The sequence below is a fragment of the Eublepharis macularius genome, chromosome 13, assembly GCF_028583425.1.
Source record: "Eublepharis macularius isolate TG4126 chromosome 13, MPM_Emac_v1.0, whole genome shotgun sequence".
Classification (NCBI taxonomy): Eukaryota; Metazoa; Chordata; class Lepidosauria; order Squamata; family Eublepharidae; genus Eublepharis; species Eublepharis macularius.
Genome location: NC_072802.1, coordinates 46,144,869 through 46,165,373, shown reverse-complemented (window position 1 = coordinate 46,165,373; position 20,505 = coordinate 46,144,869). Strand labels below are relative to the sequence as shown.

Here is a 20,505-nt window from a genome sequence, read left to right as displayed (position 1 = left end):
AGCTCAGAACTCCTCTTATAAGACAAATCTAGTTAACAGTAACCATCAACAGATTTACCTCTTCCAAAGAAACCACAGAATCAACATGGAGATTTGGCAATCTGATGACGACACTTCGTTCGTTGTTGCCTTTGGTTTGAACAGCAGCAGAGCTCTGGAGCATTTCAGTGCAGACATCATAGTTCTCTAAGGCCTGCTCCATGTCGCCCTGGAGAAGTAACCAGGAAGACTTCAGCCAACAGTTGGCCTAAGTTCTTCAATAATCACAACCTAACTTGCCTTTAGCAAGAAATCTGTGTTCATGCTTTAATCATCATCTTCATTTTTCACAGGAAAGGGCTGGAGGCCTAAATGCACGCCCAACCAGACCCAAATATCAGGGACACATACAATGCCTCAGAATGGTTGGCACTGTAGAAATTACCAAGAATTTATTCAAAACAGCTAAGTGTGACACCCAGAGTTTCTCCTTCCCAATGACTACCTTGTGAGGATTTCAAATTAATGGAAAAGGTCTATTGGCTGATGTTAAAATACAAACCTGAAGGGCCAGAAGTCGAGCTTTCAACCAGTACACTCGAACCACAAACTCCAGCCAACCCTCCTCAAAGAGGTCTCGCTGCGAGGAGGCAAAAGAAAGCTGCAGCAAATCCCCCAAGAAATGGGTACCTGGGAAGTCGAGGCCAAATTTGCCATTTCCAGAACCTGCAGCTGAACCATTCCAGAGAAACAAAAATATTTTTCTTTTTATGTCTCAGCATAACATTTAATAAATTCTACCAAAAGACACCACTCATCCATCAGAGAGACACACAACTGTGAGAATGAGGCATTATTATCCTATAAAACCATATATTTAAGTTAAAAGCCAAAAGAAACTCTGTTTGTATCTGGCAAAGGGAGCTCTGACTCTCAAAAGATCATATACTGGAAAACTAGTTGGTCTTTAAGGTGTGACCAGATTCGAATCTTGCTCTTCTGTTTTCTACTGAAAGCCAAAAGCATGGGTAAGTCAGCATATAGGAACATACAAAGCTGCTTTATGCTGTTCTAGTGCTGCCTACTTTAGCTGAGGGTGGTTCTCCAGCATTGCAGGCTGAGGTCTTTCCCAGTCCTACTGGTCAACATTGTTTTAATTTGAGATGTTGTGGGCTTTATGAATATTATGCATTATCTACCACTGAGATATGACACCTCCCAGACTCCCAAGAGATATACTACCTGTAATGAAACACATCTCATTACAGGAAATTGCAGGGCATTTCCTGGAAGAGTAGACATTTCATTATGTGGCTTCTTGGCACACTTACTAAATTCCAACTCTCACCTGCTGAGCTCTTCCCTTTAGTCAGCAACCATTGATCAAGCTGCAGCTCCATGCAGCACAGACTCATTAGCATCATATCCTATAGAGAGAAGACAAAGCAGGAAAGAAAACAGAGTATCAGGGGGACTTCTACGGGAAGCCTTTCTAACTGTTAATTTGTTCTTCCAGCTAGAGAACAATGGCTTCTTCCCTTGTAATGTGAAGTCATACCATTTATGAAGCTTATTAAAATAAAAATCATAAAGAGATGAGCCTTCATTCAGCAACAATGACCTGTCATTGTAGAGCAGACAGTAGTGGAACATGGGGGTGGGAGCAGGATGCTCCCTCAACTGGGAAGGGCAAACTCAATAGAAGCTAGCACAGCCTTACCTTTGGAACAAATGAGTGAGCTAACCCTCAAGAACTTTGCTCCAATGATGGAGTAGCTCTTAATCATGAAAAGACAGGAAAATGCAACAGGAAGGAGACAGTGCGCATAGGGTCAAGTGACTAAATACTGTTAAGTCAGATGTAAAGACAGATTTAACATACATCTTGTAGATATTATGCAGTATTACATTATTTTCTAGTTTTGTAATATAGTTATTTTGTTTATACTGTTTGATGAATATATGATACTGTTTTATTGCACTGTTTGTTGCAAGTATATCATTTTTATTGAATTATTTTAAATTGTGCTACACCTTCAGTCTCAACAAGAACTGTGGCCTATAAATGAAGTTAAATACATAATTAAGTAAATGTTCTCATGCACATTATTATTGGTGTCAGGTGCTGAACAGAACTAAAAAGCTAACTGGAACTGAAATTCTTCTAGTTGTAATTAGATATGATAGGTCACAATTTGGAACTATTTAAAAGAAATGTGAACACAAAGAATTATTTAACTTAATTATGACAGTAAACATTCTACTAGCACAACACTGCAAGAAGAAGAGAAATACAACAAAATGAATGCTGAGAGTTTATTTGTCTCAAACTTACAATTTAAGATTCAGGGAAGGGATCATATTACAGGGAAATTATCAGTTTTAAAAAATATTTCAAAGTTGGAATAAAAAAAGTGCAAGAAAACAGCTCACTTAAATTATCTACTATTGAGGCATGTGGTAATAATTTATTAATACATCTGTAAGGCATCTTAATAATGATTAACAGGAGAGGGCGCACAAGGACTCATGGGGAAGGGAATCAAGATTCCCCAGCTCTAACTCTCTATCCATCAGACCCTATTAACTTCAGTGATGTTGCACTATGCTGTAAATCGTGCAGAAGAAAGGCATGCTCTGAAGATTCAAAAACCTTGACTGGAGGAGTCATGCCTCAAGCTGACACAGGAGAAAGGAGACCTGAGCCACATATTATTTTGTAAGTAACAACTCTCACAGTTAAGAGACATTTTCTTACTCGGATATGTCGGTTGCTACAGTCCCTTAGCAGCGGATTGGGTAGGCTACTGCTGTGCTTTCTCCAGTTGTTATAGATATTCAAGACAACCTCAGATAACCCAAGTGGCCATTTCACTAGGAACTTCTGGCTGATTGCTTTCAGATACCTCATCATCAGTTCAAGAATGCCTCCGTTGTTCAAGTTAGCCAAGAGGAATTTATGGACATCCTGCTTTTCTGGAAGAAAAACAAGAATCAGTACCGCATCCAAAAAAATTAACTAAAGCCCCTTACCTCTCCCCAGTGCATATAGGCAACAATCTGTGCAATGATCCCTTTACTTAGATCCCTATATCCTCTTGCCTTTCTGCATCTCTGATCACCCAACACAGATTATCATAAGAAAAAGCAATGAAGCCTACAATGCCATAAGATCAATAAAAATATAAACACAAATCAGACTAAAAACAAAAAAACAAACAATAAAAACAATCCACTTGGAAACAATAGCGTAACTGTAATCTAAAATCCTCAAAGCCATCTCATAAGGTCTCAGCACAAAACAAGGTATATCATCTTCTTTCAAAGGTCAATCTTTAAATTACACCAAAAGAGACAACAGTTGTGCTTCCAAGAACAAAAAATTCAACACAAAGGCAAAATGTTTTTTTAAAAAACCCTGTCACATGTGCCTGCCAACGCAGCCTAAGCAAGTACTAGCTCTTGGAACAGCATGCTACTGCCCAACAACAAGTCCTGTACAAGTTCATATGGGTGGAGGCTGTCCTTGAAGTATTTTGGTTCCATACATCTTAGGGCTTTAAAAGTCAAAGACATCACTTTGAATTAAACCTGGAAATAAAATGGAAACTAGTGCAGTTGGTTAAGCACTAGTGTTATGTATTCAATGGATCCTGTCAACATCCTAGCCACTGCATTTTGATTTAGTCCTAGTGTCTGGACCACCTTCAGAGGCAGCCCCATATACATCACACTCTAGTAGTCTAAACTTGATGTCACCAAGAGATATACAATATTGGCCAGGAGTTGTCTTCTCTAGAAATGGTTGCAGCTAGCAAAACAGCCTAAACTCATAAAAGACGTATCCAGAACCCTCTCGAGACTGCAAATCACATCCTTCAAGGAACAGAACAACCCAATCTAGAACACACTATATGCCTATTCCTATATCAGCTTTACTCTCCCATTCTATAGCACATCTGGCTTGTCCGGATTAAGTTTTGATTTGCAAACAGTATCACTAGAGTACTGGTAACACCACTCCAAATCTCCAGGTTACTTCTCCCAACAGTTTCATGTACTTATTAGGCAGAGATGCAGAGCAGTTGTTTCCTAGCATAACCTTCATGCATGAAAAGAATACAATCATGGAAAGAGAGAGCTCACAAAGTGATTCCAGCCAGGCAGCTTAGAAAAATACCATAGTCAATGGTACTGAAAGTTTCTGAGAGGTCCAGGAGAACCAGCAGGGACTCAGCATTAGCTGACAGCTATAGATCTTCAAGGAGGACAGACAAGGCAGTTTGAGTCCCATACTCAGGTCAGAAGCTGGATAGAAAGTTATCTAAATAAAATCAGTGTCATTTAGAAACATCTGGAGCTGAAGAGCCATAACTCTCATTGCCCAGGAAAGGTAAATTTGAAAAAGGTCAATAGTTGTTTTGATATTCAGAACAGTGGGTTTTTTTGTTTCCCCAGAAGTGGCCTTACCACCTCTCTCATATAGGGCCAAAAGCACCAACTCTTTTGCTAAAGAGGCTCTGAAGAATCAGCCCTATTTATTGGGCCAGTCCTCTCTGTCAGATTTCATTAGTCAGGATGGGCAAGGATCAAGTACATGGTAAGTATCTCCACATTCTCAGGCTGCACCAACTAATACACATAAGCATGATCAATGGAGCATGTACTCTGACACAACAACAGCACACCCCATCCCCAGGCTTTATTACAAAAACCCCTGGTACATTTCAGTACCGACTGCTTCCTCAATCAAGAAAGAAACCAAATTGTTCAAGCTACATCTTATTTAACATGTAGCTAAGTTGGTTAGGGAGTTACTTCACTTGCACACAGAAGCACCCACCAGATTCCATGCACGAGGTCAAGTCAAACAACGTTCTATTAGAACCAACAGGCAGGAAGCTCTCTTCCTTAGCCTCACACTGGACCTCATAGTTGTTGAAAGCACCGTCCTCTTCTTCTGGATCAAGCTTCCTTAGGCTAAAAGGAAAGGCACAATGTTAGTACTCCAACCTCTGCTGAGCCCTTATGATGAAGACAGCTAAATCTATCCATCTATGGTAACCAATTTACATAAAACCCTACAACCTGAAAGGCTAGATATATTTTAACATAGTTTCAATCAGCATGGATGAGAATGTGAGTATCTTGTAACTTCCTAAGTATTGTTGATTTACGTTACTAGTTTTTTTTCTTAGTAAAGGAAAAGCTAAGGATCATGGCCAGGCAACCAAATTCAAAACAGTAAAGGTGCTTATGCATGGTATTTTAGCTCATAAAAAGAGCATGGTGTGCACATCAAACCTACACCTGGATGCAACTAGAACAACAGAAGCTTTTCTTTCCTACTCAAAGTAGCACAACAGATTATTATTAAGGAACAGGCTGCTATACCGTGAAGGAAGGAACTTCACCAGCAATTCCTGGAAATCAACTTTCTCTTCCTTTTTGCACTTGGTATTCCGCACTCTAGCAGATCGTCTCTTTGCTGTCTCACCACTGTCTTCAGTGATTCTTTTCCGTTTCACTCCTTTCTTTGATTTGTCACTTGCAGAGGCATCACCTAAGAGTCAGAGAATTTCTAAACATCAAATCATGTCCTAGTTAGAGACAATACTTTATCAGGACGTTTTGCAGTGCTTGCACTTTGTTTACAGGAACAAGACTCTACCTTTTTAGCTTCAATTTTGGTAGCATCATCATTATAGTCTGGGGGTTGGAGACAGGTGGGCTGGGAAAGTTCAAATTCTCAGCCAGGTACAAGGCTAGTCAGAGGCTACCACCTTCACAAGTACTGCCTGGCAGCAGCACTGAATGAACAATATTCCCATTGGAAATGCCTTCTCTTGAAAGGTCTCACTATATAAGCAACAGACTATTTCTCTAAAAGTCCTGGAGCAGCAACCAATATCGATCAACACGCTCTGGTTTAAGGGCTCACGCTCAGAATCAACTTTGTTCTTTTGCTTATGCAAGGCAGCAGAGTGCAACTCTGATGCAAGTATTTTGGTGCAAACTAGGGCAATGGAGACAGCTATTCAAAGTACACTTCAGTGCTGAGCAAGGGATGAATACTCATGTAACAAATGACAAATCTTCCTCACCTGCAGAATTTACTGATTCCAAAACATTTGGACTGGGAAAGGTAGGCGTCACAGGTGTGTATGTTAGCAGTGGTTCAGTCACAGACGGCACAGGGTTAGTGTTCACTGGGTTGGGCTGGATGACACTAACAAGAGCGGAAGTTGTAGGAACAGCCAAGTGCTTGTCCAGATCCTGATACTCCAAGAGGTCAATTCTTTTGCCCAGACTGGGCTGAGGTGGTTCACAAGTTGTCATGTGTTGATACATCGCCATCAAACTCTCCCCAAGACATTTCCACCTACAAGAAAGCACATGCTAACCACTGCAAGCTCAACTTGGGAGAACTTGTACATCACCCTGACCTCTTCAGAGGAAAGATAAAATGAAAATGGACGGACAGACAGATGGACAACTCAACACACTCCTCTCTCATCTGTTAAACCGTTATGGAGCCAGATGCAAGAGTAAGGGTAAAACAGTTCTCTGTCAGATCAAATGACTGAAGCTACTGGAACCATCCTCCACACCGGGCCCAAACCAGGCAGATATTTCATTCATTTGGAAATATTTCAGTCAGTCTCTCAAACCACAAGACTTGATAGTTTGGGAGTAAACTTCTTAAGCCTTTTATTATCCACTTGTCCAGTCCAAATACATGGCTAATGGACACAGAAGTGGGAGAGAAATATTTCTGGAACCAGAGCTTCCCAGGTGCTTTAAACCCAGATACCATCCTGTTTTAAATTTTAGTATGATATCATTTCTGCAAGGTGTCAAAAGTAGCTTGCACAAATTTCTACACACCAATGACCATTAAAATCAATACTCAGTTTCTAAAAGCAGCAACATTTAGATGCAGCTAAAACCAGCAGATTAAAGCCTTAATAATGTAAGCTACTAATGTAATGTAAACTGTAATAATACTGCTAAAACTCTGTCCAGAAAATTGTTCTTAACTAGCTACCTTGATGTGGTACTAGTATAACATCAGCTACTGGCAGTCCAGTTCAAAGAAACAGAAACAGGGACGTTCTTACAGTTCCCGTTAATTTCACTTCAAAACAGGCCACTGAACAGAATTAGCTCCCAGCAACTCCAGGTAAGTGAGATACTACTATGCACACTTATGAGAGGAAAAGAACACAGAGCTGATCCATAACAGGGTAACACAATGAGAATTTGGGTAGTATCCAAATTTATATCACATTCAGAACTTTCCAACTAGGAGAAAATGCGCCACACATACGTGAAAACAGAAATTGGCTGGATAAGTTTCAGATCCGGCTCTCTCTTCCGTGCCATCAAAGCCTGCCTTTTCCTGCGCAGCTCCAGTGCTTCCTCAATTATTGTTCTTGCTTCAGATGTGCTCACATTGACGTCATGGATTGACAGGTCACTAAAAAATTTAGGGGAAAAACAAATATTTTATTATTACTTTTAAACCAGACAAATTCTTTAACATTAAATTAAACTTCTTGTGACATGTCGACATTTTAAGAGCAGCTACTCTGGACATTGTATATCAAAGCAGGAAACTTTGCACTTCAAATACAGGAACAGGCAGGAACTAACAAACAAACAGTCCTTTCAAGGAAGATGCTGTGTATATTCCATCAGAAAAAAAGTTTAAACAACTCTCACAGGTTTGAAGACAGGCATGAATATGTGCTTGTTTTCAATATCTAAAGTCACTTGATACAGAGAGACCTGATTTATTATTGTATACTGCTTGTGACAGATCGGCCTGTCTTAATGCAGGAATATGCACCAGATGACATTCTATCTCTTCCAGTCCTACAATTAAGGGTATTTTTTTCTCTTATTGCGCTCACCAATCTAGGAAAACTATGTACTCTGTCTTGAACTTCATGATAAAAGAAAGGTAGAATATAAACAAAACTAAAAATATTCCTTGAAATAGAACTTTACAAGCATCATGGTAAATCTTTCAAAAAGCATCTTGATGTTGTACAAGACTCTGCTATTCAAAGAAAAACATCAGGACCATCTCTGGACTTTAATAAAATATCTCTTTAAACCCTGGGACCATTATAGACATAAATACCCTATTGCATTGTTTGTTGAATATCCCAGCTGTTGATAATATTGACTTACCAGTACATAATCTGCCTTCAGTTTCAGTGAGAAAGGCAGACTACAGATAACAATTAAAAAGCCCAGTGAGATGCTAAAGGATTTACTTCCTCACAACATATTCAAGATGATATATCAAGATAGGATGCCATGTTAGTCTGTCTGTCTGTAGCAAAAGAAAAGATCAAGAGTCTAGTAGCACCTATAAGACTAACAAAATTTGTGGTAGGGTTTGAGCTTTCAGGAGTCACAGCTCATTTCTTCAGATAGGATGATTTTTAATTAACAGCTGATCTATGTTCATGAACTCAGCAATATTTGTTATCTATTAACAAGTGTCTAGAGGAACAGTACATAGGAAATAATCCAAACCTAAGAACAAGATTATGAGATTTCTGCTACAAATAATTGGTTTTGTCAAATAAAAGGGTAACCTGCAACATTAGATACCTAGTTAGCATTAACTATTACTGAAGTCAAACAGAATACAAAGAAAGTTAATCGAAATTTAATTCTTCTGCGTAGACAACAAAATCTCTGGGACAACAAGCGGTCCTAAATACGTTAGAAAACACCTGCAAAAGCAGACCCAAATTTGCCTTCCTCAGCATGCTAAGTCAACTTCAGAATAAAAGGGATGGATGCAAGGACTCGGGAAGAAATTCACCCTTTAAGGAACATCCTTAGCGAGTCCTTCCTGAGGCACGGCTGCTCCTCGAAAATCTTCTCCTTAATAACAAGTCCTTTGCTGTACTGGCAGTCTCTTTCCAGTGCTTTGCAGATAAAATACAAGCATGCTGAGGACAGAAACAGAAGTAAGGAACCTAGTTCATTCATTCTATATTCTTTTCCCCTAGTTCTTTACATACACAACAGCACGGAGTCAGCCTGATAAATAAGAGGGCCAATTAAACAAGCTATAAAGACTAAGGTGATAATTTTTGTATTACCCTAATGAAAATGACCAATGCCTTTACAATAAAAAGTTCAATAAGACAGATAAGAGTGTGTGTGTCTAGCTAAACATTAACATTTCTAAGGATTTAAAAAGAAAAGAATGACAAAAAGAAACAAGTCTCAAAATGACAGATAAACTTGCCTTCCAGATAGTTGGCTTATAGGTTAATGGTGTTCTCTATTGTCTTTGTATTTCCCGTTCTAAAAATACTTCCTACATCTTTTTGAAAGTTTCTGCTGCCCTATTTGGGAGGTGGTCATTTATTTGAGCAGACCAATGATGCGATATGATTCACAACACAGTTAAAACATTTCCTGTCCCCTCTCTTTTAAAGAACATTCAATTTTATTGGATCGATGCTTGAATACTGTTGCCAAAATAAGCATACCAAATAGTTCAGTAGCTTGCTTAGAGCATCAGAATATTATCTGATGCAATAAAGCTACTACTTCACTGGCTTTCTTTCCATTACCATTTAAAATCTTATACTAAATCCTGCTAGTGCAGAGCAGGTTGGATAGGAAATGGGTGGGACTCCTCCCACAGGGAGTGATGAAGTTGCCTAATTTGCATGGTCCTGCTTTCCACAGCACCCCACTCCAAGATTCTGCTCCCACATACCAAAACCTAATCCAAAAAGAATTCAGGATATCAATAATAATTTACTGGATTATCTGCTAGACATTCAAAAAATGAATCTGGATTGTTGCTATAAATAGGATTCTACAATGAAATTTTTGCATTGTTTAATGTGTCATGTTAATATTTATGGTTTGCTTCAGGGATGTTTTCAGATTTCTAGTTGGTTTCAGATTTCTACTATACAAATACTATTGCATTGTTTATTGCATGTCCAATCATGTTGATTGTATTAACTTGTTCTGTGTAATCAACCTTTAGTCCTAGTGAGAAAGGCAGGACTATAAATAACAAAAATAATAAATTTCATCAAGGTTGTGTCCTTGGGTAGTATTCCTCCAATCCAAGACATCCTAAATCTATCTTTAAAATTTCAGGCAAAGTTAATTTTAAGGAACTGATAAGCAGTGACAAAATTATCATTTACAAAAATCATACAAAAAAAAGACATATCTTACTTGTATAATCGCTGAGAGTGTAGAGGATAGTGATAAGATTATCTAAGCAAGGCCAATGATCTGGATTACACATGAGACCTTCTTCAAAAGCATGTCGTGCCAGGGGCAGGCGCATTAGCCTGAGAGCTACATGACCAATTTTGTACCACAGGTTGACATCAGTGGAGTCCAGCATGACAGCCTGGAAAACACAAAATGTCATGCATGCACACTAAGATTGTACCAACTACAGCAAAAAGTCATCACAACTGAGGTGATAAGATTCCAGTTCACAATTATCAGGAGCTTTTAGTCTGCCAAGAAGGCTTAAAACATAAGACAAACACACACTTAAGTTCTTGCCTACTCTTTGCAAGAATTTCATAATTCTGCTGGCTGTACTGCTGCTGAAAGACAAGCTTCATGGGAGCTAGTGAGGTGAGCTGTGGCCAGCTCACCAGCTCAGAATGGAAACCATAACAGCAGCAAGGAAAGCAGGATATATTCCCCCACTTTTGAAAGATGGCCACATAAGCACAAAATGGAAGTACCAGCCCTTGTATAACACACACACTGTACCTCCAAGTAGAATTCCATAGCTGTCTCCAAGTCATCTCGCTGTGCTGCCAGCTGAGCCAAGTTTTTATAAGTAGAGTATTTCAGCATCAGGCCAGGATGCTTTAATCCCTCTCTCTCATCACCAGACGGCACTGCCTAAAAAGTGGAAAAATAGTATATTAATAATTAATAACAACAACTTACCAGATTGTGACATGCATAATACGAAATCACTCCAGGCCATCTGAACCAGAATGACTTCAGAAAGCAAAGCAGGCATACCATCTCAGTGAACCACAAATGGCTCACCCCCCCCCCTCCCAAATATCAACTTGGGGGGGATGCCTTTCTTTAGTTGTTAAAATAAATAGAATTCTTGTGATAAATTTTATTCTAACATAAACTTCTATGGTCTAGTATCCTCATCTGATGCAATGAGTAAATCCTTACTACAGAGAAACTAGGAGTTTAGAAACGCGTTAAAAACCCTGGGAGATCAGAAAACTCAGTAAGCAAGCTCTGATGGTCAACTTCATCAGAAAATAGAAGTACATTAAACCAAACTCATCTTCTGAAAAGAGAAGGGACAGTCATTCCAGGTTCAGATGCTGTGAAAAAGAAAAGGGTCATGTAAACATGTATTCACTCATCTGAATAGGGCTTTCTGCAGATACCACCTTGCAACCGGGCAAAATCAGTTGCTGCCCATACACATGTTTTCTCTGTAGTGGTCCCCACCTTGTGGAATAACCTGCCTGAAGAGGTCAACAGCTCCCACTCTCTCTTGGCTTTCTGCAAACTTTGCAATACTGAATTATTCAGAAGTGAGTTTTCCACTCAGATAAGAGGCCTGTGCTGTGGGAAGTGTTTCAGAGAGATCTTCCAGTGGAGCAGTGGGGACTGTGGACTATACTACTGGATACTGCCTGTTGTAGAGATGGTCTGACTGGGTAGTTTCCACATCATTCAATATCTCACGTCAAATTACTTATGTTTTGTTTCAGCAATGTTTAATCTTTGTATTTGGAATTATGCTTGTTTTCTAATTTCTACATTCTACAGCCTATTGTTTAATTAATGTCCCTGTCATTGATCGTATTTTACACTATGTAATCCACCTTGCGTCTCAGTGAGAAAGGTGGACTATAAATAACAAATAAAATTTTAAAATTCAATATAAACTGCATTAAGATAATAAAGAATACTATGTATAACTTCTAAGCATTTCAGGAAAGGGAACCACAAAGCAGCAAGGTTGGTAACAGTAATAAAAGCTCCATTTTGTTCCATAGTCCCCAAACTAGGTATATATTCTCAAAGTTGGAACTCTGACGAAGCACCTGGTGAGACTGATGTTAAAGGACATACCATAAGCAACAATCACTGTTTCAAACTGCTTCACTTTCTTAAAAAAAAAATAATCTGTGTTTGCCAAAAGTCTAATAGCTCATAGGAACTTTGGACTCCTAAATAACATATTTTTTTAAAAAATTCTATCCTATATTTCCTTAACAGTTCAAAAGTTTATCTCCAACACACAAAGCAAATGTAACTAGACAATACCAGACACATGAAATCCGAATCTTGTTGTTTAAATAATATGTTCTTAAAAATGCTATCATCTCTAGTTTCTCTCTCTACAGAATTGGATTCTGACAGATCTGTATCTTACAAGTCTGAACTTTTACTGTACCTTGATTAATTTCAGAAATGTTCAGGAATTAAAACAAGCTTTTCTACTCTTTCACACATTTGCTAGTTTCTTGATTTGATATGTTTATTTCCAAATACAGACCAGTTTCACCAATTGCAGAACAGAAAGGAATCTGAATTTGTGCATGTCTACAACATACAAGAACTGTTACCATCAAATACCAAAGATTATAACAACAGTGCAAGGCAGTTATTATAAAGCATTTTGATGAGCAAAGAAAATCTATTACTTTAAAACTGTCTTACAAAGCATTCAACTAATTGTTCCAAAGAAAAGAGTATTTTGATCTTTTCATTAAAATGACCACTTTTTCCATTGGAAATACTGAAAAAGAGTTTTTGGAAATATACCACCCCTCCCCACAACATTCCAGTCCCCCCACCCCACCCCCAGGCTCTCATCTCTACTCTGAAAATAATCCATTGCGCATTTCCAAGTGGCTCAACATCTTCCCTCAAATGGTATGTTATTAGTGGCCTATGAAAGTGGTTGTTCATTTAAGTGCATTCGTTCAGCTACCTGAAACTCAGATCAAGAACATCCCTGACAGGGCAGACTGAGGGCCACAGATCTCCACAAGCTGAGGATCTAACAAATAGTGAAGTGACAATGTACCAGCCAACCACTAGAAGAAAATAAACTTGATTCACTGACCTCTCGTAGCAGGCGAGTCTCAAGTAGCTCATGGTAAGCTCTGGAAGATTCTTCAAACAGGTCATGCTTCTGAAGATCCAAAGCTTTATGATACAAAGCAAATGCTTCTGCTTCCTACAGATCAAGAGCAGCACTATTAGTTATCTGTCCTGATAATTTCTATGCCACCTTTCTTGAACACATGAACTTAGGAGTGCCTCATAAAAGAAAAGATAAAATAAAAATATACACATAAATGTAGGGTTGCCAGGTGTGGTTCTTGTATGCCCATGACTACTGCCCTGGAGAGTGAGAATGGCTTGCCGATCCAGGAGCTACATGCCCCAAGCAAGAAAAAAACATGGCATAAGAAGGCCAAGGACCAAGTGCCCTGTTCCCTGCCTCCACCTCACCCGCTGATGCTCCAGGTGGGCACTTCCTTCTGCTCTGCTGAGGACACTGCATGGATCATGCTGCTACTCTTGATCTCCACCAGCTCAGCCAGGTTCAGCCACAGCACCAGCAGGGCAGGGGCAGGACAGTGCCTTCTGGCCCTGGTATAGGCGACTCTTCCTGCCTCCACTTGCCTCAGGCATGCCATTAGCTCATGAGAGAGGGAGGTAAGCATCACAGCAGCTGCCTGCACTGAATGCGGTCATGGCGTTGATGGTGCTCAGGAGCATACTCACATGCTCCCCGGTGGCCAGCATGCAGGAGCATGCTGCAGACTGGCTTGCAAGCACAAGGGGGAAGAAGGAGGGACAGAGACAGTGCCCAAGACTGTCTCCTCTCTGCTTCTCCTGGGTGGGCCCATGAGTAGTCTATGTGAATCTGGTTGTCCCCAACAGATTTGCTCCCTTTCCCTGCCTGCTGCTAGCCGCTGCGAAAATACTGGACATTTATATGTCCAGTATTTTGTCAGTTTTTTTCCAGTCTGTGGAAATACTGGACTGTCCGGTACAATACTGGACAGCTGACAACCCTACATAAAACCAAAAGAGATTAAAAACCCAACAGGGATAATATCAATTCTACTCAACATTCCAGAAGAAAGTTTTGTACGTGACACCAGAAGGCCAGTAGTAGAGACTAAATGAAGCTCCTGGAAAAGGGAGCTCCACAATGCAGGGAGGTGGTAAGATCTTTGCATAGGTCTCCAGTAAGCACACCTACGTATGAGCTCCTACAACAGAACCCTCTTAGCCAATGTGGACCATAGGCAGGAATTTTCCAGCGGAAGTAGTCCCTCAAAAGTGTATGGACCCAAACCATAAAGAGTTTTACTGTGAAAAAACAGCCTGGAATTCACCCCAAAAGCACAGTCGGCTTGTTACTGGCTTAACACATTTATTGTGGCATGCCTCTGACAGTATTCTGGCTGCTGCATTCTGAACTCGGTGAAATTTCTGGAGTGTCTTCCATTCAGAAAGCATTACCGTAGTCCAGTCTAGATGTCACCAAGGCATGTGTGTCAGTGGTAAGATCTGCTTCAGGAACGAGTACAGCGGTATACCAACCTAAGTTGGTATAAAGTGTAGCTTTCCACGTGTGCCACCTGCTTGTCCAGGGACAGAGAAGGTATGTATTCCTCATTAGGAGATCAGTAGTTTCAGTGCCATATCCAAGACAGAAGCTAGACTAAAAAGGACATAGCCTCATATAGAAACACATGAAGTTAAAAAGCTACCTGAAAAATGTGATTTGATAATGACAGGAAGTTATATAAGTCTAACACCTAAAGATGGCTTTTTTGATAATAGACTTACCACTGTCCCTTTAAAAGCCAGAGGTACTGAGCCCTTTATTAATGTAGTGTTAATATTCACCGTCCACTGAGACAATCCACTTCTGACAAGTTTTATTAGCCATGGACATGGATCCAGCAAACAAGTGATGGGTTTCAAATCTTCCAAGTATTTTGTTCATGACCTCAGACTGCACTAATTGAAAGGTATACCTCAGTAAAATTTTAAGTCTGTGTAACTGATGTGAAATTCAAGTCAGATTGGATACGACTGATTTTATCCACAAAGTGTTTTGCAAACCAGACACAATGTGCTGCCAAGACACCTGCTATTTCATCCTTGGGGCACAGACATGACAGGTTCAGAACTGCATTGTTGGAGGATACTATGAAGACACACTAGGACAGAAAAATGTTTCCTCTTCTTCACCATATCTGTCACAGAACAGGCTCCAAGGTTAGTTCTAACTTGTGTTAAATGTACTACAAGTCCATCTCTACCATCACTGTAGCCAACATCCCAGTGACTTCATTTCTCTCAGTTCTTACAAGTAGCAGGAGGCCAGTGCGATTGCTGCTGTGTCTTTTGCCCAGGTGCCTTCCTGATTCCAGAGATTCAACTGCCACCCCCATATCTGCTGGAAAATCCCCTTAGCTAACCAAAATATGTATGGATCAATCTTTTTCTGGCATAAGAATCATTCTAACTGGTTCTCTACCCCTGCAGGGGCTTTGCGTTACCACTAGCACAAATCCCATCAAGAAACAATCTGTCCACAACAACAGAATCACATAAAAATCCTCCAGTCTCATGCCCTGCACAAACCACCAAATCACAAGTAAGTCCTGCTACACATATAGAGCTCAGGGCTAACAGACCCCAGATGACAGAACAGCCACATAAAACACTTCAGACAGCACAACCTTGGCACTGTTACTAAAGTCCCCAGAATTACATGCCAGGGAACTCTAACACCTGTGCACAGCAGACCTGATCAATCAGCTGAGGCAGACTATTTGGAGGAGGAGAGGGGGAAAGGACAAAGAAATGCTGATAAATGACAAGAGCTATTTTATTCTTCAGCTGGATCTAATGTAAATGAAGTTAACAAGCACCAGGGCCGTTTTCACACTACTAACCTGCTTCCATAATGTTGCGAAATGTCGCGCAAAAAATGCGGCAGATAGCATCTTCTTGCAAGAGTTTTGCATGACGTCACACAAAACTCTCTCGAGAAGACGCTATCTTCCGTGTTTTTGCGCGACATTTCGCAACGTTACGGAAGCAAGTTAGTGGTGTGAAAACGGCCCAGGAAAAACCATGCTAATCAAGTTGTTGCTTCTGAAAAAAGAAAAATATCAGAAATGTCCCTAGGACTGGTTACAGCTCTCTAAAACAAAGGATGAAATGCACAACCTCACAATCATAAAGAGTTCATTTTTCTGAGAAGCCATCAATAAGCTGTAAAGAACATGAGCCAAAAAAGACATTCTTAAATCCCAAGAAGTTTACAATCCCAGTTAAAATGAGTGCAAGCATGTCAAGATAACATTAATCTGAAACTATGGCATATTCACTTGTGTCTGAATATAAATCACCCTCTTATCATTAGTCCACTTAATAACTGAACATATGAATTTATTTCCATTTTATTTGAACACATGCTGCACCATTTGCTATCTGAAACAGCCTTCACAAACTTCCATACAAGCACACTTGACACTGCAGTTTACATGTATCCTCGATCTTATTGATTTTAAGGCAACATTCCCCCCTCAAAGTGGGCTGAGGATTCCATTTTAATCCTGCAAGTTTTGTAATACCAGAACTTCAATCAATGCTGCAAAGGAGCTGCAAATATATATGCTGGCATTCTGGTAGAGGACTGGAATGTCAGCCTTATTAACTAACAGAACTTAGGCACACACTTGAAAGCAGAGGTATTCAACCTTTCCAGGCCTGGGGCCCACCTATAATACCTAACTCACAGTATGGGTTCTACTGGGTTGCAATCATGTCACAGGAAATCAGATACCAACACAGGAAAGTGACAAGGTCAGGAATTGGCTCCACCTAAGCTATCTGGGCTAAAAAGAAATCCTTCCATTGCTGGGTTCAGCATGCTTTCATCATCCTGCTGCTTCTCTCAACATATATGCTCTTTACACATGTATACTGGCAAAAGGTCTTTCCCAAAAGTTCTATAGGAGTGAGCAGGCCACCAAATAGGTTGAACGTCATTACTTTAATCTTTACCTTATGCTTATATGCATTTACTGAAATTACCTCAACTGAACAAAGGCATCAAAACAAGGTTTCAACTGACCAAAGATTTTGGGTAGTTCTTACACCTTTTCTTTTCATATATATAAAGTAGTCAAGAAGGCACTTAACAAATCTTTTCACCAATTTGTTTTAATTGGGATTTTAAAAAATATTCTGCCCTTTCACCAAAGTCCTCATAGTAACATCCATTGTTCTTCATCTCTTACATCTCACCTTCACAACAGCCCCATGAGGTAGATTAGTCTGAAAAAGTATGACTAGCTCAAAGTTACCCAACAAGCTTTATGGAAGAGTGGAGATTTCAGTTGACACTCCAAACATAATGTTCCCAGACTCAGATATATGCAATCAGGATAAGGGGACAAAACTTTAACCCATGCATTACAGTCTCTCCAGTGCTAAAAACAATCAGCATGATGGGGTTAGACAATGCGAGAATGAGGGCAGTGATGACAATTACCCATACTGTGAGGAACTGAACTTTACTCACCTGAGCCTCCTTTGTCTGAGTTTTGTGGCTTTTAAAGGTTCCTTCATGGTCATCTTCAACAGTAGAACTGGCATTCAGTGCTGCGATTCTAATCTAGAGGCAAGTGAGGGGAGAAACTACTTCAACTCTTGAAGCAAATATCTTGGTCACTATTTTACATCAAATACCCCTCATTCAAGAGCACGGAGAGGGAAAGGGAACCCACAACAATGCACTCTGACATCGGCCTAAAGAAGAGAGCCAGAAGAAAATATGGCCACCAGGGTACCAAGGAAGAAGGGTGACGCTGCTCGGCTAATTACAGGGATTACATTCAGTCTCCTACATTTGTTTAATTAGGAACTGAAGACAAAAGAAACCCTCTCGGCATATTCGGCTACCATCTCGCAGGGCCTGCTTGACCTGGGTCAAGGGAGAAGAGAAACGGTGCCCCCCTGCCAAGGAAGGGGCAAGCGAGACCCGCGGCGGCCTCCCTCCGGAGGTCCATCACAGCCAAAAACGCCTCACCATCTTCGAGGAGATCTGGACTCGCTGTCCACCGCCGTCTCTGCGGGAGCTTGCAAGACAAAGCAGAAGAGCCGAGAAAAGCCTCCTCCCTCCAGCCCGGCTGAGAGGACTCAGAGAAACGGCTAAGTCCACGGCCGGTAGCCCCAGACCAGCCTCGCTTGGGCCGCGGAAGCCGCTCCTCGGTCAGCAGGGCTCGAAGCGAGCTTCGCTGCCTCGCCAACTGTGCCTAGTTCAGCGCCCCGCCGTGGCGGAGGCGTCATGAGGGCGAAAGAGCCTCCCGACAAGCCTCCGCTTCGTCGCTCTCCTGGAAAGAGGGAGGGGTGGTTTCACACGTGCTTCACGTGTCTGCGCATCCCTTCCAGAGCGACTCAAGGGGCGTCTGCGGAGGGTGGGGTGGGGATGTAAAGGAACGAGCTTCCGAGAGGAAGGAGAGAACCCGGGAACTTCCGCAGACGAACCAAAAAAAAGTCTTCTGATTGGGTCGCACGCTAAGCAATAGGAAGGTGGGAGTCTGGGAGGTGTGCGCGCGCGGATAGATCTAAGTTTTCCTGCCAAAAACGCATCTGTCAATGTGCTTTGTTCCTGGTGGCCGCCGGTAAGGTTGCCAGCCTCCAGGTGGCGGCTGGAGATCTCCCAGAATTATAACTGATCTCCAGCTTTATAGAGGTCAGTTCCGCTGGAAAAAATGGCTGCTTTGGAGGTTTGGACTGGTATGGCATTGTATGCTACTACTACTACTACTAATACCTGGGCTAATATACTGGTCTTCCAGGCAGATTCATGCTAAGAGGAATGACAGGATTGCCCACTGGAGATAATGAGAGATGCTTGAAGGCCCATTCGAGATAGTGGGAGCCAGGATTGCCAATTTACTTGCATAGTCTATAAAAGTCTCTGGGTCCAGATAGATTACTCTGGGACTGGAATGGCAGCCCCTGGAGTGGAATGACAGCCCCAAGCTATAGAACCCATGCTCTTGGACTGGAATGACAGGTCTCAGAGTGCAATGAGAGTCCCTGAGAGTAGAAGTGTTCTGGGACTGGAATGACAGCCCTCAGAGTGGCACGACAGTCCCTGGAAGTAGCAGATGTGTTCTGGAAATGAAATGTTAGCCCCCTCAAAGCGCTGTGCTCTAGGACCAGAATGACTGGTCTTAGAGAGGAATGAAAGCCCCTGTGAGTAGTAGATGTGTTCTGGAATGGGAATGACAGCCCCCCAGAGTGGACTGTCAGCCCCTGGGAACAGAATCTGTGCTCTGGGACTAGAATGGCAGGTTGCGAGTGGAATGTCAGTCCCTAGCAGTAGAATAACTCCCAGAGTGGAATGACAGCTCCTGGGAGTAGAGTCAGTGCTTTGCACCTAGAATCACAAACTGTAGAATAGAATTAAATACTTTTCATTTTAATTGATGTTTCTGGAATGTTTGCAGTTATCGCCAAATCAGTTCCACTTCAATAACTATCCTGTCAGTTCCTCAGTTTCCTTACAAATTCCTGAAGTTGGTATCAGTCACCTCATCTATTTTCAAGTATAAATCTTGCCCATGTTCACTTTCCAATTCCAGTGTCCAATTCTGCAGCCTTCCATACCTCCATGTTCCCATTACGTATCACATCCTGCCTGAGTTCCTTGCCCACTTTTGCCCACTCTGTTGCCCACTAACTCAAAGCACCCCTCCATAGTCTCTCAGAAAAATCCCATCTCATATTCTAGTTCAGGGGTCCCCAACGTTTTTGAGCCTGCAAGCACCTTTGTAATTCTGACACACCATGGTGGATGCAGACTCAGAATGACTGCTGCAGCAGGTGGGGCCAGCCAGGAAGTGATGGCCCCAGTGTACCTTCAGTCACACAGTGAAGATCCTTGTAATGTGGTGGCAGCTGATGCCAAAGGAATGAGTTCACAAATCTGCACAGCCAATCAGATCTCAAATGTACAGTCAGAAGTGAACATATGGAGTTTCATCTAGTGCTATTGCATTTCAGCTGGTAGGCTGAACTCCATACGTTCACTTTGGCCCCTTCTGGGCTAAACCAATTAGGGAATCAGAAACGGAAAGTAAACTGATTAAAAAGTTTCCTCTAAGGTCTGGCTAGAAGTTCTTTGGTCATCTATTTGATAGTGTTTTACAATAAAGATTGGTGCTCTGAGGTTGCTGTACTTCTGTCCAACTGAATTGGCAACTTGGCTACACATGGATGTGCATTTAGAATGCAAGTCATACATTACTGATCAGAGGACCCAGCTTACTATGAATGAAGTGCTTCTGATTCTGAGAAAAGATCTTGATGAAAGTAGAATAATCACACTGCCACCTGTGCTATCAAACAAAAGTGTGATTTATGTATATTGTGCCTGCTCCCCTGAACTGAAACACCAGC

The 20,505-nt window shown here is 41.2% G+C and overlaps 1 protein-coding gene across 3 annotated transcripts in view; it reads right to left on the bottom strand.

Moving 5' to 3' along the window:
• The window catches only part of CABIN1 (calcineurin binding protein 1), a 94,203-nt gene extending 75,691 nt beyond the window's left edge, over positions 1–18,512 (bottom strand). For all 3 annotated transcript variants that reach the window (XM_054995928.1, XM_054995930.1, XM_054995929.1), the window contains exons 1-14: positions 18,125–18,512; positions 17,618–17,710; positions 13,118–13,231; positions 10,771–10,905; positions 10,213–10,393; positions 8,825–8,954; positions 7,310–7,459; positions 6,084–6,361; positions 5,374–5,542; positions 4,823–4,959; positions 2,738–2,955; positions 1,328–1,406; positions 542–711; positions 59–208 (exon numbers count right to left, since the gene is read on the bottom strand). In XM_054995928.1, the coding sequence (XP_054851903.1) occupies positions 59–208; positions 542–711; positions 1,328–1,406; positions 2,738–2,955; positions 4,823–4,959; positions 5,374–5,542; positions 6,084–6,361; positions 7,310–7,459; positions 8,825–8,954; positions 10,213–10,393; positions 10,771–10,905; positions 13,118–13,231; positions 17,618–17,710; positions 18,125–18,127 (2,007 nt within the window). In that variant the 5' untranslated portion in view covers positions 18,128–18,512. The remainder of the gene's footprint in view (positions 1–58; positions 209–541; positions 712–1,327; positions 1,407–2,737; positions 2,956–4,822; positions 4,960–5,373; positions 5,543–6,083; positions 6,362–7,309; positions 7,460–8,824; positions 8,955–10,212; positions 10,394–10,770; positions 10,906–13,117; positions 13,232–17,617; positions 17,711–18,124) is intronic.
• Between the last annotated feature and the right edge of the window lie 1,993 nt (positions 18,513–20,505).